General features: G+C 39.3%; 2 protein-coding genes across 2 annotated transcripts; both read right to left on the bottom strand.

Moving 5' to 3' along the window:
• Window positions 1-2,064: 2,064 nt before the first annotated feature.
• LOC149053783 (uncharacterized) lies at window positions 2,065-15,605 on the bottom strand. Its single transcript, XM_089211718.1, has 18 exons — window positions 15,436-15,605; window positions 12,350-12,457; window positions 10,814-10,959; window positions 9,809-10,060; window positions 9,290-9,454; window positions 9,050-9,163; window positions 8,553-8,684; window positions 8,350-8,446; window positions 8,029-8,247; window positions 7,250-7,626; window positions 6,292-6,459; window positions 5,867-5,977; window positions 5,654-5,773; window positions 5,352-5,442; window positions 4,832-5,206; window positions 4,175-4,309; window positions 3,510-3,743; window positions 2,065-2,609 (listed from the first exon to the last, which is right to left on the bottom strand). The coding sequence occupies exons 2-15, from the start codon at window positions 12,414-12,416 to the stop codon at window positions 4,878-4,880; spliced, it is 2,388 nt and encodes a 795-aa protein (XP_089067844.1). The 5' UTR covers window positions 12,417-12,457; window positions 15,436-15,605; the 3' UTR covers window positions 2,065-2,609; window positions 3,510-3,743; window positions 4,175-4,309; window positions 4,832-4,877.
• Window positions 2,269-4,334, bottom strand: LOC149053784 (uncharacterized). Its single transcript, XM_089183681.1, has 3 exons — window positions 4,175-4,334; window positions 3,510-3,743; window positions 2,269-2,609 (listed from the first exon to the last, which is right to left on the bottom strand). Exons 1-3 carry the CDS (start codon window positions 4,332-4,334, stop codon window positions 2,269-2,271), a joined length of 735 nt encoding a protein of 244 aa, XP_089039807.1.
• Window positions 15,606-16,445: the final 840 nt, after the last annotated feature.

Raw genomic sequence — 16,445 nt, forward strand, 5'->3', positions numbered from 1 at the left:
CTGGCCGAACTAGCACTCACACTCAATTGCTTTTCATTCATAGTAACTACCACAAACAAACTAATGGCGTGGCCATGGATACTAAAATGGGACCCAGCTACGCCAATCTTTTCGCAGGTTTTATCGAACACCAATTTTTAAGTCAATACCACGGCCCCCGGCAAACCTGAACTCTACGACCGTTACCGATTGACGACTGCGATACTTCTTTAGCTTTTCCAGACATCAAAATTTCAATTAAAGACAACGGTTTATGCACTAGTGTTTACTACAAACCTACAGATTCACATAGTTACTTGTTGTATTCATCTTCGCATCCATCACACGTCAAGAATTCCGTACCTTTTTCACAGTTCCTCAGACTTCGTCGTTTATGTAGTGACGACTCTGATTTTTCCGAAAAATCAGAGGCAATGTGCCGTTTTTCGACGAACTTGGCTATTCTGTTTCCGTTGTTCACCACGCCACCACTGTGCCCAACAAATTGATCGACAGTAAGCACTACAAACAGCTGAGAAGGAAAACACTAACCGTATTCCATTTACTCTCACATTTCACCATCACAACCACTCAGTTAAATCTATCACTCTTAAAAACTTTAATCACTGCAAAACGATTCAGAGACTGGAACTGTCTTTTCGCAACCACACTAATTTCATTCAAAGGTGACAAAAACAAAGGCAACTTTTTGGAGAGAAGTTCATTTTAAAACCAAGGACCAACACAAAACTTTCAAACGCGCTCGCTCACGATGCAAAACTTGTCTTTTCAATCATAACGTAAAGAAAATGTCGGAACCCAAGAGATCCACTAAGATCACTAATCACTTTACGTGCACCTCAGCCAATGTCATTTACATGTCCTGCATAACTTGCACCTATTGCAAAAAGTTATACATTAGTGAAACAGTAAGACGACTATACACTTTAATCTTCCTAATCATTCTAAATAGCATATGTCAGTTTGCGGCCTTTCCCTACATCTTGGCAGTTTAGGAAGCTGCAAAACACTAGAACAAAAATTTATCTTCCAAATCGGCACTCTTAATCCTCACGGTATCAACGAGCGCTTTTCATTCAACTAATTTATTCTTGTTTTCTCCTCACCATATTCCCACCGATAACGTAGTTCCATTTTCTGCATACAAACCCACACACAACTCACAATTACTCCAATCGCTCAGACGAAGGGCTAACGCTCGAAACGTCAGCCTTTAAACTCTTTACGATAGCAAATTTACGTTTTCAACTCAGTTTTTAACACTAAATTACCTGAAAAACAAAGCACCATCAAGTTATCGTCCAATACTGCGAACCTCGACTTTTCCCTTCACGGGTAATAATTCAATTTTACTTTTAGATTTAACAATTTCAGAGGTAATTCGATTCTAACCAATCAACTTCTAAGTTAAAGAGCTAAAATAACTTCACAAAGATTCTAAACTAACCAGCACAACACTACAGCCCTTCCCTCTACTGAGGAAACTTGGCAAACGTTTCAAATGTGGCGATTGCGCTGAAATTTGACCGCGCCAGCTAGTGCCAGGTTTCTCCGAGCAAGGTGTCACGAAAGCGACCTTAGTCAAGCTAGAGTCACTATTTCGGTCACGGCTTGAACTTATCTTCGAGTTCCTACCCCTAGTAAAACATTGCGATTTTATTCCTGACTTTTAAAACCTTCCGGCAATTCCAACCAATTTGATTTTCCCAGGAGAAACGAAATAAGAATTTGGTTAGAAGACGTTCTCTGTGTCGTACAAATGGGATGACACTGGAATTATTTAAATGGGAATACTTGGAAATATCATCTCTACGGATGAATAATTCCTTTGGCGATCAATCCTAAACTTTTGTCAAATCAATGCAAGTCTGATTACTAAATTGCACAAATGACAAATGCGCAAACGTCTAATGGCAAACAAACATGTTTCAGGACTGCACGAGTTACTGAAATCCTGCTAGTCATGAGCACGTACAAGTGTGTCACGTGACTGTCCATTAATTCATGGAGCGAAGGGGAAAACGGAAACTACCTTAATTTTCACCAATACTTTTAATATGAAACTTTTTCAACTCTTTTATTACTTGTATAACTTTTCATGCTGTTTATTCTAAATCTACATTATTACGTGACATGCCTTCAAAAAGTGACTAGGATTCTACAAAGGAAACATGCAAATCATACGTCATTTTAGTTTACTAAACTGACGTCTTTGAGTTTTCTAAAACCTGTGGATTTTTTTATGACACTTGATTCAACAGATTTATGTTAAGTACGTTCATAAAACACTTCAACTTCATCTGGTTGAAATTTGTAACTTCCTGCCAGGAATGATTGGGTGAAGGAGCTGGTATAACTGTGGCCAGATGGTGGACTGTAGGTGTGTCCAAGGTTTGAGTAAGAATTTGTGTTGGATGAGGCGTAGCTGGCGATGTAAATATCGTGTCCTCCACCAAATGTGGGTCCATAGCTTGAACAACTGTATATGGAATAGCTCCTATAATTACTATACTGGACTTGTTGGGTTAGTTTCACTGGTGCCCAGCCTGGCTTGTTGACCAATGAGAACAAAAAGGCACTTGCATCGTACTTCCACGAACAGCTAGAAACTGAATAGGAAGTAAATAATTCAAAATATAGTTCCACTGTCGATCCTTTTAAAGGGAACAAACCAATCACCGCTTCAAATCTCTGTTAAAATTTTCAGTGTCTCGTGAAATCTAGCCATTTTTATTTTATCCTGCAGCTCGTACACAGGATATCACGATAGGCTAAGTTATTTACGTCCCTGATTTATTCTTAGTAACGTGTTTACTCGATTAATTGCCGCGGCGTTAATTACATCTTAGCGCTTCCCAAGCGGCATATATTCATGGGCGGAGTTTATTCGAGGGCGATGCGCGTTCATTCCAACTCATGTTTCTTAACTCATTGACGTCAATCACGATAAAGCATTCGTAAGTAGAATGTAAAATGGAAATTTTTCCGAGAAAGTTAGTCTGAAAAGATCGAGAATCGGCCCAGAAGTGGAAGATCGAATTGCTCCCCATTAGCTCAAAGGAGCCTGGAGGAAAACTAATCGCTGAAATGACGTTGGAAGCTTCAGGTTTTTTTACTTTCTTCAAATTTAGAAATATTTCAATTCGCCTAACCCGGTTGAAAATTAGTGCAGGTTTCAACTACCTGCACAAAGGAAGAAAACCCTGTTTGAACATATCCCTCGCTTCTTTCACACATTGCTTGCGTCGTGCTCCAATAACTAATGGATCAAATAATTCATCTAGTGCCGATTCGTTTTTAACAGTTATTCAGAAAAAGATACTCGTTAAAAACCTGAAAAACTCAAATATACCGTAGACCCTAGTGCATTGTTTTGTTTAGTTTATGTGTTTTGTTTGTTTGTTTGTTTTTTTTTAAATTAGAAAGCGGATGTAATCTCAGATTTTAATTTGTTGGTTCTACTTCAGCGAGGAGAGAAGGCAAGTGAATTCAATCAATCATACACTTACTCCATGATAAGCTGGTGTATCCACCAAAGATATACTTTCCCACACGGATTATAGTCACTGTGGGTCCTTTGCTGTCGCACAATGAATGGAAGGTAGTAGTGGCCCAACCATCCACTGATGCTCGCCAGCAGCGCTTCCAGTAAGAGGACTGGCTCTGTACAACAGGGCTTAACCAATTGTTCAGGGTTCTAAGGTAACCGCTATGGTTTGCTAATATTGCTGAATACCCCAGGCCTTAATAAAGGAATAAGTATTATTGCACCCTTAAAAACATATTTTTTTTATTGCTATAACGTGTTTACATGTTAATGTATAAAGAAGACGTAAACCATTAACACAACAACAAGATACATCTGAACTACAGAGAATTCGTTGGTGACGCAGGGCATAAACAAGGCTCATGAGTCAGGAAACTTGTCCACTTCTGCGATGTCGAAAGCGTTATGTCAATCAATACATTTACATTTTTGAGATTGATGAAGGGCTCAGAGGTGTTTTTCACAGTTCGAAAAGAAAGCCAGTTTACAGTTAAAATCTTAAGTTACGAAGGCCAAACTTTCACTTCGCTGCTTTACTGACAATTTTTTGTCAAACTTAATCAAGGAATTTTTTGGGCATAAAAGACCATAACAATGTATTTCAAGTTGTTTTTCAGCACATCTTACCTGCATGGATGTGATAACAATCAAATCCATCTCCAAAGTATCCAGCTTTACACCTGCACGTGTACGAGCCACGTTCGTTTGTACAAGTGGCCAGTTTGTGACAGTAATCCAGATCATTTTGGCATTCATCTAAGTCTAGTATTGGAATAAAATAAAGCATTTGACACTCTTTCAGCACGGAGAACTTAATTTCCCACTACTGACTTAGCGTATTTCCGTACATTGAACTTATTGGGAGTATTGCTGGTATTCGTGCCTTCCATTCTCCCTAACAAAGTTATGAAGTTTCCCTGATAGACCGGTGGTACCTAGAGTCTTGCCTACAAACTGCAACACAGCGGTCCACTCACATGATTAATCAATATACCCAGCTTTCTCAGTAACTCTCCTCATCAAGGAGATATCATGGTTTTCAGTGAACTATCCTGAAAAGAAACATGGCCAAATACTAGGACTTACACGTGATGGACTGACACGTGGAGGAGTGGAGTATTCCAACTTTCTTCAAGTTTTCAAGAATGAAGATAGGATATCGATAAACCCAGACAGAACTGGATCATAACACAAGTAGCACCCAACCAACCATTGTAAAGCATTAATTAAATTTTGTTCGTGAAAATGATATCGTAAAAGCTTCATTTAATATGCTTGACTTACCTTTCCTACAAGTAAACTGATGACACTCACTACAGTGCACGTCGTTTCATTCGTAGTTGTGTTCCACACCAAGAGCGTGCACACAATTTTCTTCTTTGAAATTATTTGGCTGATTCTTGGCCCAGGCTGTAAAGTTTCCATGTCCACGATCCACCCAAGTAAAGTTACCCTCTTTTGATCTATCATTTAAACCCAGCCAGGATTTCTCTCCATTATGGCGATGTTGTATGTAAACATTTTCTTCATTGCTGTTGACGTCAGCAAGAACTGAGTTTTCTTGTCTACATTTTTTTACTGCTGTGGTCCAATTTGCACAGGTATCACTCGTGAAGTAACAGAAGCCATCGAAGTAGCTCCATCCGGGATCGCAAATGTCTGGAAGCGAATGTGTTATTTACTAATAATTGAAATAATTCATATATTTACAAGTATGCTGAACGATTTTTGCATCTTCTCCTTCTAAATATTGTTGAGATCAAACCACCAAAATTAAGTTGATTTATTTGGAATGATAACTAACCTTTAAGGACCGCATAACCCACTGACAGAGGATCATATCTAGTCACGTACAATTCCTTGACACAAACTCTGAATCCAGATTCATTCATATTCTGTAAACAGTCAAAATTTCCTAATTAAAATTTTTTCCTTATTTCTAGGCTGTTTTCTTAGGAAAGGGGAAAATAAGAGTGTGATATCGATCTCGTTCGTGATAGCCTTATAATGCATCCTAGGAAATTGAAAACGACATGGATAATCATCATCTATTTTTAAGTCAATCTCCTGTGTTATTTAAAGTTTTCCGAGAAGTGAGCTTTTTACCTCAATCCATGTTGAAATGCCGTTATGAACTGGTGCCAAGTTTCCACTTGCTGTCGTGCTGTGATTCGCTGATATCTGGACGGATGGTGTCGCATTGTAACTTCGTGTAAAGTGCACAAACTATCAAAGAGGTAAAAATGATCCTTAATGGGAATCCTTGAATATTTGTTATCAAAAAGTACATTTTTTCTTATGAGATCATCGTACACTTACTTCGCAGTAAGCATTGTTGTCTTCATCTGTTGGTGGATTCGTGTTTGGAAAGTTTACAGAGCCGTGTTCAGTGAAGAGCGGCTTATGCAAGTTGGCAAACGCTAACCAGTTCTGGGAAGAAGCAGTGTACAAAACAAAAGACTTACTTCTAGTAAGTACAGTATTGTATTGTAATGGGTTACAATTGCTGCCACACATAAAGGACCTTGTAATTCAATCCAACAAACAATTAAAAAAAACTATTTTTACTGTCGAAACAGGGAAAACCTTTGGAAGAATCCTAATCAAGCTAAAACTCAAATGCAGACATCAAACTTTTCCACTGAATCAAGCTTATGCCTTGAAAGGACTGAAGCAAAATATCCCTAATCTTAGATCTTTATCAATCTTTAAGTTGTTATATTTAGACAAAACACATCACATACCACATAAATATCTTGATGTTTCCCATCAAAGTTTTGCAGTTCCCGCAAACAAGCCTTGAACGAGTTCTCGGTTACATCCTCTGTCCAAATCAAAGCAGCGTCATGTTCCTTCCCACTTCTATGGTGATTGGACGTCACAAGAACAACTGGTGAATCCTTAAACTTGTCCTAAACACATGGAATGAATCATTCCATCACACATCTTGCCACATTTTCGCAGTTTTATTTGAGTTTGGTGGAAATGGATAAATAAACTGAAATCAGAGTTGAATTACTTGCTGTCTATTTTAACTTCTTGCTCGCGGTCTTTTTTATATCATTTTTTTATTATTATCATTCTTATTTTCAATATGACTACTACAGTCGACTCTCACCCTGCGGACACCTCGCTATTACGGACACCCCGTCATTGCGGACAAGAGCCAGTCTCCCAGCGAGACGTTTAAAGAAATGACTGAAATTAACTCCTGTTATTACGAACTCTCGCTATTACGGAAATGCGGAAAATTTCATGCCCCCCAGCGCGACAATTCACTTGTTTTTTCTCTCAATTTAGCGGACACTGAAGCATTTCGTCCAAAATCCTGACTCACATAATCTAAAGCGACATTACGATAAAAGAAAATAAGGAAAACACTCTTCAATTGGGTGCGAACATGAGAATTTCCCGCTTGTGGCCGCATCTTTTTCGGTTGGTGAGGCCATGTTAGAAGCTTCGTGATTGCGTAGTTACACACTACTTCATATGTTTAGGGAAAAACAATTTATTCTCTCGTAAACCGCTATTTCGGACTCTCGCAAATCTCTTTCCCCCCCGGGGCGTCCGCAATAACGGGAGTCCTCTGTATCATTATCATAATATAATTTTTGTCATTATCATTTTGACATGGAAACGAGATGGAGCTTGTTGTACAAAAAAGTAGTAACGATTCCAACAAATACTTTAATGTAAACCTACTTTTGGAAACGTCACATTTGCACAATTTGTTCCTGACCACCACTTTGTCATCTTGATTGTTCCCGTCGTTCCCTCCGGTGGTGCTCCTTGGTACGCCATCCAATCAACAGTGGCGAATGGATTGAAGTTGTCTCCATTCCTCCCAGATTGCATTGCGCATACTGTAAAATTTTGTGTATTGATTCTTTCGGTCCAGGATGTAATAGCATGGTGCACTGTGACGGAGTCATTCAAGTTCATGTGATTAAGGGTGATCTGTACTTGAACCTCTTTGTTCGGATAGAAGCGGTATGGTGGGAATACCACTGTCTGGCAACTTGAATCTGACCAATCGGGAACTCGAAGAAGCTTGACACGACCATGAACAATTGGAAAGCCTACAATGATTAAAAGAGCTGAAGTTCTATGCCCTCAGTGACCATTTTTGCTGTTATATCTCAAGTTGCTGAGGGATTCCGTGTATATATTTGGAAACTTGAACTTATTTGTGTGTCTTGTTAGAGGTAAATGAAGAAAGGGGGAAAGTTTCTAATGAAACTGTGGTGCTGTCGGTGGAAGATAATAACAGGGTAAATAAGCGGTATCAACTGAGCTGATAATGTACATTTGCCACCGATAAGAGTTTCAAAGCTAACGTTTCGAGCTTTAGCCCTTCCTCAGCTTGAAACGTCAGCTTTGAAACTCAACGATGGCCAATTTATGTTATCAACTCAGTTGATAATACCAGATTACCTTGTTAGGGGTAAACAAAGCTCATTCATATAGAAATATGGTCTTACCCTCACAGCTGCCAGGATGATACAAGGTATTATTGTCTATTCCCTTGCAGAAGCTCAATTTGTACAAGCATTCATTGTCATATGATGTTCCATTTTCCGTGCAGACAGGATCTTGATACGACGGGCAGTTTTCATTACACACACAGCGAGCTTCATGAGCACCGTAGGTTTTACAGACTCCGAATGACGGGCAGAACACGTCTAGGCAGGGATTGAGGTCTGTGGATGTGAAACAAAAGGAGAGTTACCACACAGTGAACGAAAGATTCCGAAGTGAAGCCGCAGAATGGTTGCACCAACACATTCAAGTCAAATCCAAACCTCCAATTACGACGTAGTTAACCGACAGAGGATCGTGTTTGCTTCCTGTTCCACTCAAGTCTCTGACGCAAATCCTCATGGATGTAAGGCTAACTTCCTACACAAAGACCAAAGAGCACAAGGTGAAATAACAAGAGTTTGTGAACTGACGTTTCGATCGTTAGCCCCTCGTAGAGCGAAATAGAAACCGCCTGTTTATTTACCTCAACCCAGGCTGATATGATATTATTTTCCGGTGAGACGAGGCTTTTCATACCGACTTGAGGGTTGTACAGATGATGCACAGACACGAGGACAACGGGTGAAGCATAAAAGGTTGTGTTAAACTGCACTTTCTATAAAAATAAAAAGAGATAAAAAATTTATATGAGACACAATACGCATGACACTAACTCTGTTTTTCCTAAAAATAACTCCTCCTAGTTTACAGTAAACTTGACTAATGCCCCATTCACACCAAAGCTTAAACATGTTTAAAAGTTGTTTTGTTAAACACAGTTTAACTTTTTTTTTCTTCATAGAAACTATTTAACCGAATATTTTTGACTTGAATGTAGCACATTGGAAATGCAAGTTAGCAAGTACTTGAATCCAATGGAAAATCAAGTTTTTCAGTTCTCTGTTTATAATTTTCATTCAATGAAAACCAGTTTAACAAAACATGTTTTGCTGGTGTGAACGGGGTGTAAATTACACTCACTTGACAGAAACCATAATTGTCTTCAGCTGTTGGCGGGTTACTGTTTGGAAAATCTGCTTCTCCTGACAGCGTAAAGTTAAATTCAGAGCCATTGCCAACAAACGCAAACCAGTCCTGCAATAAATAAATGCAAAGCAAGAGTTGCCGTTAGACTACGACAAGGTTATCGGACAAAAAACAGAAAAAAGAAAAGTTAGCTTACACGTCCACCCATGAAAATACAATAGAGATATCTTTTACCACAGAGGTGTCTTGATGTTTTCCATCGAAGGGCAGGAACTCCCGGATGCACACTTCGAAACTTCTGGAATTTACATTTTCCAACCAAACATACATAGCGTCATCAGGCTTTGTGTCACGTGTGTACCTAGCTGACACAAACACGGATGGTCTTCCAGGAAAATTCTGCAATGTGGTTAAATATATGAATTTATATATGTGGAGTCAATTTACCTCAGCTATAATAGAAATCACGCGACTTGTCATTGCATGGTCGCTTCAAGATGAAGAAATGTATCGGATAGTTGAGAGGGTAAATATTGAAATCTCTCCTAATACTTCTCTTTTTAACCTTGCAGGGTTCGGAGTTTGCAACCCACCACCAAGATTTCTGAATATTGAGTAGCCTGTCTAGATGAGCACAGAAATCTGTCCGACATGAAGTGGGCAGGCTTCACTTAGTAAGTTGATCTAAAGTCTTTCCTATAGAACATGCTCAGAGGTTTTGACCTTTAACTTTGGTTCTGGTTCTCTTCTAACCTGTGAGAAGGTAACTTTGTCACACTTAGTTTCCGTTGTCCATATTCCATCAAAAGAAACTCTGCCACGCGTCATCTGTGGATGATCTTGGAAAGCCAACCAGTTGATGATTCCTGTTCCATTTGATCCAATACCTGACTCACGTGCACACACCTCAAAGTCACTTGTAGTGACGGACTGGACCCACATAGCTGAGGGTGAATGGACACGTGAAAACTTCTCTCCATGGCTCACCGTCACATAAATGTTAACCTGCAATTTTGAAGCCAGTGCGAATAAAGGATTATGCTAACATAATAGGAATAATCTGTAGATGCATTTCTAACGAAATAACTTAACATTTTCAAATGACCGACGCATCTTGATGTTCCATAGTCAGTTGATGCTACTCATTGTTTGGTCAGGTTGGAAAATACTAAGTTGTAGGATTTACCCTTTCCTTTTTGATTTCTTCAGAGTTGCCTTCTTTAATGCTAAGAAGGAAAGATGAATATTATTTCTTAGGTGCTAATCTCTGGAACTTGAGAGAGGTGTCTGGCCTTTACAGTATCCAGGGCTTCGTTGTGAATTTTGTCTAATTTGTATTTTGATCCCCGTTCCTAATTCCTGGTATTTGAAGTTACAGTTCCAAATAAAGAGCCTTAATTACGACTGAATATCTTAGGTCAAAATACAGCCTGCAACTATTTGGAAACTGTGAAAGATATCCAAGAAAATGTGATCGCAGTTAGCACTGTGACAGCCGAGTAAGAAGAGGATACCCGATCACACTAACCTCTCAAAGCGAGACATGGAACTGGAGAACAGATGAAACAAGAAACGTATTTCACGTGGGGAGAAGTGCAAAATAAAATCGAGTCGATCCAGAGATCGATCAAAAATGAATTCGATTGAATGGAAAGACATGAATATTTTCTCAGTTTTGTTCGACTAAAGACCTTCCATTACCGACTGGTGATGTTGGATGGTGCCACGAAATTCTCTGGATCCTGAACAAGTACTTACCGTCCCCGATCCACTGAATGTCTTGGGGAATACAACGTTTGTGCAACGAGGCAGTCGACAGTATTGAGAGGGTGAACAAGCACTGTTACAGCTCCAGCCCTGTAGAGTCTGAGAAATATTAATCCTGCCAGTTTGGAGGGAAATACCTACAAGTAAGGAAAGGCATCTTAATTAAAAAGATCATTTAGCGTACAGAGGAAATAAAAGGAAAATATTTTACTTATATTGGGCATTGTAACTTTACCTAGAAGTTCAGATGGTACAAACAACGCATGTTATAGCTACTGATTCGACGAACATGTAAAGACGTGCCTCCAGCACAGAACTCTTTGAACGCAGACCAATTTCCAATGAATGATGTAAGTAATCGGGCGTAGTTCTGGTTTTGCATAACTTCACTCTCGTGTAACTTTATCAAATGATCAGAAGCAAAACTGAAATCAATCTCGATTTGGTCCCTCTTGTTTTCCCCGCTTTTCAAGCAGTCACTGTTTTTACTTTGAGTTATCGCTGGCCAATGATAATGTCAACCTTCGTTCTGCCTGATATTGCAGTCAATTTGCTTTGGTAGAGCCGAAATCGTTTTCTTGTACCACACTTACGTGATTAAGGGGAGAAATCTTTTCTCAGAGTAAGCTTATCCAGCAGATAATGCAGGTGAATTCCACTTGTAGATGACAACTAGACTTTGCAGTCAGATCTTTTACTTGTTTCAGTTTAACATTTGGACCTTATCAGGTGAACTATGATGGATATTTTTTACAAGCTGATAATTTTCATGCAGCACAAGTGTGAAATTTATCAATCAGGTTACTTTACTATATAGAGCAAGTTTGTTTTTCACAGATATTAGGTAATTTTGCTCTTTTTTCATGAATGGATCTGCGAAAAACTAATGAGGAAGATTTTGAATATCAACAAAGCCATCTCTATGAATGTTAAAACTTACGCTTTCCAAAGTCTCTGATGGGGATCCTGCCCGAAACAACAATTAAAGCAGTCCGGCCTCAGTCCGAGGAAAATTGAAACTTAGAGAAGGTTTGACAAATAGAATGCTGATCATAACAGACTGTAAAGGAAACATTTTTTTCTCTCTCGAATTGCTCTGATGTATTCATCAATGAGTCTTATAGAGATGAAAAGTCTTAACATTTTGAAAGATGAAATTATTTTCATCAGAAATGACATCACCTTGATGGTTTTTATCATAACCGACAAGTCTTGAGGAGACGACACCTGAAGTAGATTTCCAAAAGATTTTTGCTGTACTACATCTATTTTCCCTCCAAAACACATTTCAAGAAACAAGGCTATTTTGTAGTGAGATCGGCAGTGAGGTCTGTATTAGCAGCCCTAAAAGAGGACTGAAGAGGCCGAAAGTAATAACTTAAACTCAGACTTAACACATTTGAAGCCGTGGTTTGTGGAAGAATACCATGAATTTCTGTGCCAAAGTCTTAGGTTTAACCTCAATTTCGTCCATGTGCAATTGTTTTTTTCCTACTTAAACGGGATGACTAATGCACGTAGTTTTACCTTTCACAGCTAATAATAAGTTTCCAAAGATGATAACAGTCAGCATTAGCATGGTAGACGAATTCATCCTCAGAGACCTGCTTTCCACCGAATCACTGTGATCTGTACCTGTAAAGTGTGATTTATAATTCAGTACTTAAATCAGTTTTGTTTTTGGTCAAAACAGCTTCCTACTTAAGCAGATTACTACGTGTAGAAAAAGAAAACGATACCATTTTACCGACGCAAATTGTCCATCTCTTAGTGTTTGATTTTGGCTCAGAAGGCAATAACATCACGTAGCAGCATGATACACATTTACAAATGATTCACAGGGTAATAAAATTCGTAGATTACTCAGCCGTTTATCTTTACAGAACCTCTGTAAAGTATTTCAGATTCAGACGCGAGATCCCCTTTGTAAAAGGTGTTGTAAAACTGTGATTTTGATTAGGCAGACTATCTTTGAAATTGGCTGACAGATTAAGGGGGCCTCAATCCTAACTCTAAAATCATCATCTAATGCAACAAATGTATTATTATTATTTGCTAGTCACATTGGCAAAGCAGCCTGATCAATTCCCCATCGATGAAATGAGTGATCACTTTTTTACAGTTCAAGTGGTTAAGGCTAAACCTTTTTTGCTGAAATACTGCACGTTCTGGCAACTTGCCATATTCACTTGTTATTTTTGGTTGTAAATTACCAGCTGGTTTCTAATCGGTCCCTATCTAATCAATTGATTTTGAATTACGGAATCAATTTTAAGTACTTTAAGTAAAGGATGCCTATGTGTAAAGGCTCTTGTTACTTATTTTCATGAGAAACATTTTACCCAAAAGCCATTGGTCGAAATTGTTGAAGGCGTCAACAATAGCCAGACACATTTTTTCATTTTGCACATAGCGCCGCCCAGTAAGGGTTAGGCTCATGGAACTGTACGCAATGGGTTGTAGAAGAAGACTTGTCAAGGGCACTGCCATTGTGTGGCTTGATGGGCTGTAAGAGGGCAGCTCCTAGGTCATAGTCTGAGGCGCCTACTTAAAGGATCACAGGCGCAGTTACGTCATAGTATGCCAGGCATGGAACAGAGGTGGCTAAGACTTTTGCTGAATCGAAGACTTGCTGGTGCCTTGTTGACCTTAGGAACGGCATGTCCTCTTTGGTGAGGTTTGTAGAGGTTTGAGGTCTGAAACATCTACTTGAAGAATCACTAGCGCAGTTACGTCATCGTATGCTAGGCATGGTGCAGAGGCAACTAGGACTATTGCTGAATCAAAGGCTTGCTGGTGCCTTATTGACCATAGGAACGGCATGTCTTATTTGGTGAGGTTTGTAGAGGTTGGGTGGCGCTGCTAAGTTGGGGGCAGAATTTGGCCATTAATAGCTCCTAGGAATCGGCACACTGCGTGCTTGTCGATTGGAGTGGGCATGGCGATTAAAGCGTTAACCATGACAGGGTTGGGCTGGCGGCCATCCGTAGTGATATCGATAACTTGGCCCATGAAGGTGGCTTTGCGAACAAACAATTTCATCTTGTTGACATTCAGTAAATAGTAAAAGTGTCGCCCTTAAGATGGTTTGCATTCTTCTTCTTTTTGCACCGTTCTCCAGCATTTTAAGCAGAAGAAAGGCTCTTGCTCGCAGATTGCTGCTGGAATCCATGACGTCCGCCTTGTTTAAAATTGTACGCTAAACCAATGACCGAAAATTAATCTCCTCGATTAATTAATTTCGGCCGAATAAAGTTCGGCGTTTGAGTCAATTCAGCTAGGATTAACTAATTTAGGTCGGTCTATTGTTGAATTCGATTCGGCGCGGCTGAAGTAAGGCGTCTGAACCGGGCCTAGAAATTTGAATTGGATCTTTTCACTTTTCAGAGGTTCCCCTATACCCTTTGGTAAAACTCAGTCACATAAAAATATTTGGGCTTTTCACGCATCACTAATAATGTTAAGAATTCTTTCACACTCACGCGAAATTTTAGACATTTGACATGAATATAAAAAACCATATTCACGAATTAAATTTTCGGTTTTTCTAGTCTTTACTAGTCCTATGTGACAAATGAAGACACATTGTCTTACCTTACTTGTTCAAGGACCATCAGTCTTTTTTTTTAGTTTTATTGACTCGTATGAAGTTCATGTCCTGTCAAAACCCTGGTTAAAACTTAACCACAACCGTTAGAGAACAATACGTTTTCAAAACCATAAAAAGCCGGGAATTCATCACGCAAAACAAAATGGTTAACGAATCACGTTTAATTCAGTTCTTCATTCACGAGTCACGTTTTAATTGAAAAAAAAAAAACGAGGATATGAAAAGATCTCAACAGTCATGCTTCACGTAGAAACCATAGGGGACCCTCTTGTCAATCACGAAAGCAGACAGCGAGCAAGTTTAAATCATTTTATTAAAATACCTGCATTTAGATGAAATCGATCAAGCATTAACTTGCTTACTTTGCACATTTAGGAGGTTTTGAGTTCGTTTCTAACTTTTGTCTAATAAAATCAAGTACAATCCATGGAATTAAGGGACTATTTTGTCATCAGATAAAACAATTCCATTGTTTAACGTGGAAAACTGAAAACTAATCGACGTTGAACAACTACCAGACAGAATGATTAACGATCAAAGCTTATTTGACAGTTTTTCCCTTTACTATGTCCATTCCTACGAGAATCTTCTTTCAAAATTTCGCGTTAAGGCAATCTTAACTTGCAATCACTGTTTTCCTTTTCCCTGTTGCTAAGATTGTTTAACTTCAACCCGTCTGTTGTAGAAGGCCAACTGAACGCGCTTTGTTAAACTGTCAAAGTCGTAGGTCTTGTGAGCTCTGCATTTGACGGGCGTCGCTAGTGTTTTAACCATAACGGATTAAAACCCACAAACTTAAAATATAAAGGGAAACCAGCGAATATTGAAGATTTCTGAGTCTAAGTAAACTGACAGAAAATGACGGCAGAAGCACTTCAGGGAAATGACTTCAGTTCGATCGAGCGGAGAGTGTGAGTTCTTAGCTGAATTATCTTTGTTCGCGCTGCAAGGCTACACTTTACAAGTGCGCTAAATTCTTATCTATATTGAACATAATTCTTACCTCTCAGCAAAGTAAGCAACAACTTGGGGTAATGAACAAAAATCAAGTACGGTTTGTTGACGATCCAACCGCTCAGCTCGATATGGGCACTCCTTGATCCACACAATTCGTTTAAATTCCATAAAATATTTCCGGGTTATAAAGGTCACGTTACTAACGGCTGTTTACATGGAGATGCGGGACCCCAGGTATGTTAGGTAACTTGCGTAATCATGGTCCAAAAATAGCCCGCGTTAACCACAAGCAGCCCAAGGTTTAGCTGTGAGATGATCGCTTCAGCTGCTTGTGTATTAACTTACAATCCTAGAGTGAAGCTTCTCGAGGTTGTTGCCGCACTTTAACTGAGGGAGTAAAGATGTCATTACGGCGACGTGTGGTAAAATGTTGCCGAAAAAACTTAATTTGTTTTTCTCTTAAATTCGTCAATAGCTTAATGCTTAAACGTTTCTGACGTATGGCGCGACGTCTTCACTTCGGCATAACATGTGAGTATACATGTAGTTTTGAGCTCAGAGTAAAAGCCTGACTGAATTACTGTCGAAGTTTTATCGCTAAGAGGACGTAAAGGTCGGTTTTTAACGTTTTAGTTCTGTATGGGATGGCTACGAAATTTACAAAGTTTTAAAACACAAGTGTTTCGCTATTGTTCTGCTCATTTGATCTCTTTGTAACATTAACGCGACGCCGGATAGACGTTTTCATGGTAAATTGTTACCCTGCCCGGCAGATGGGGCCATATCCGCGTAGGCAGGTCACCCTGTTTATCACGTTAACTTGATCAAGATGAAATAACAGATTGCATACAGAGGCGGGTTACTTCACCTACCTGGGGCCCCCACCTCCATGTAAACAGGCCCTACAGGATGACGGAAAGAAGGAACTGGCAGATGGATGAATTAGAATAAGGTTTGGGGGAGGGGATCGTCTCCGTGCTACGGCGGCGGACAAGGGAAGTGGTTATTGATTTGCATAAAGGTTTGAAAGTGATATTTTTTAGAGGTGATTTCTCC

The sequence above is a fragment of the Pocillopora damicornis genome, chromosome 1 (genome assembly GCF_964200805.1).
Source record: "Pocillopora damicornis chromosome 1, jaPocDami1.2, whole genome shotgun sequence".
NCBI lineage: Eukaryota > Metazoa > Cnidaria > Anthozoa > Scleractinia > Pocilloporidae > Pocillopora > Pocillopora damicornis.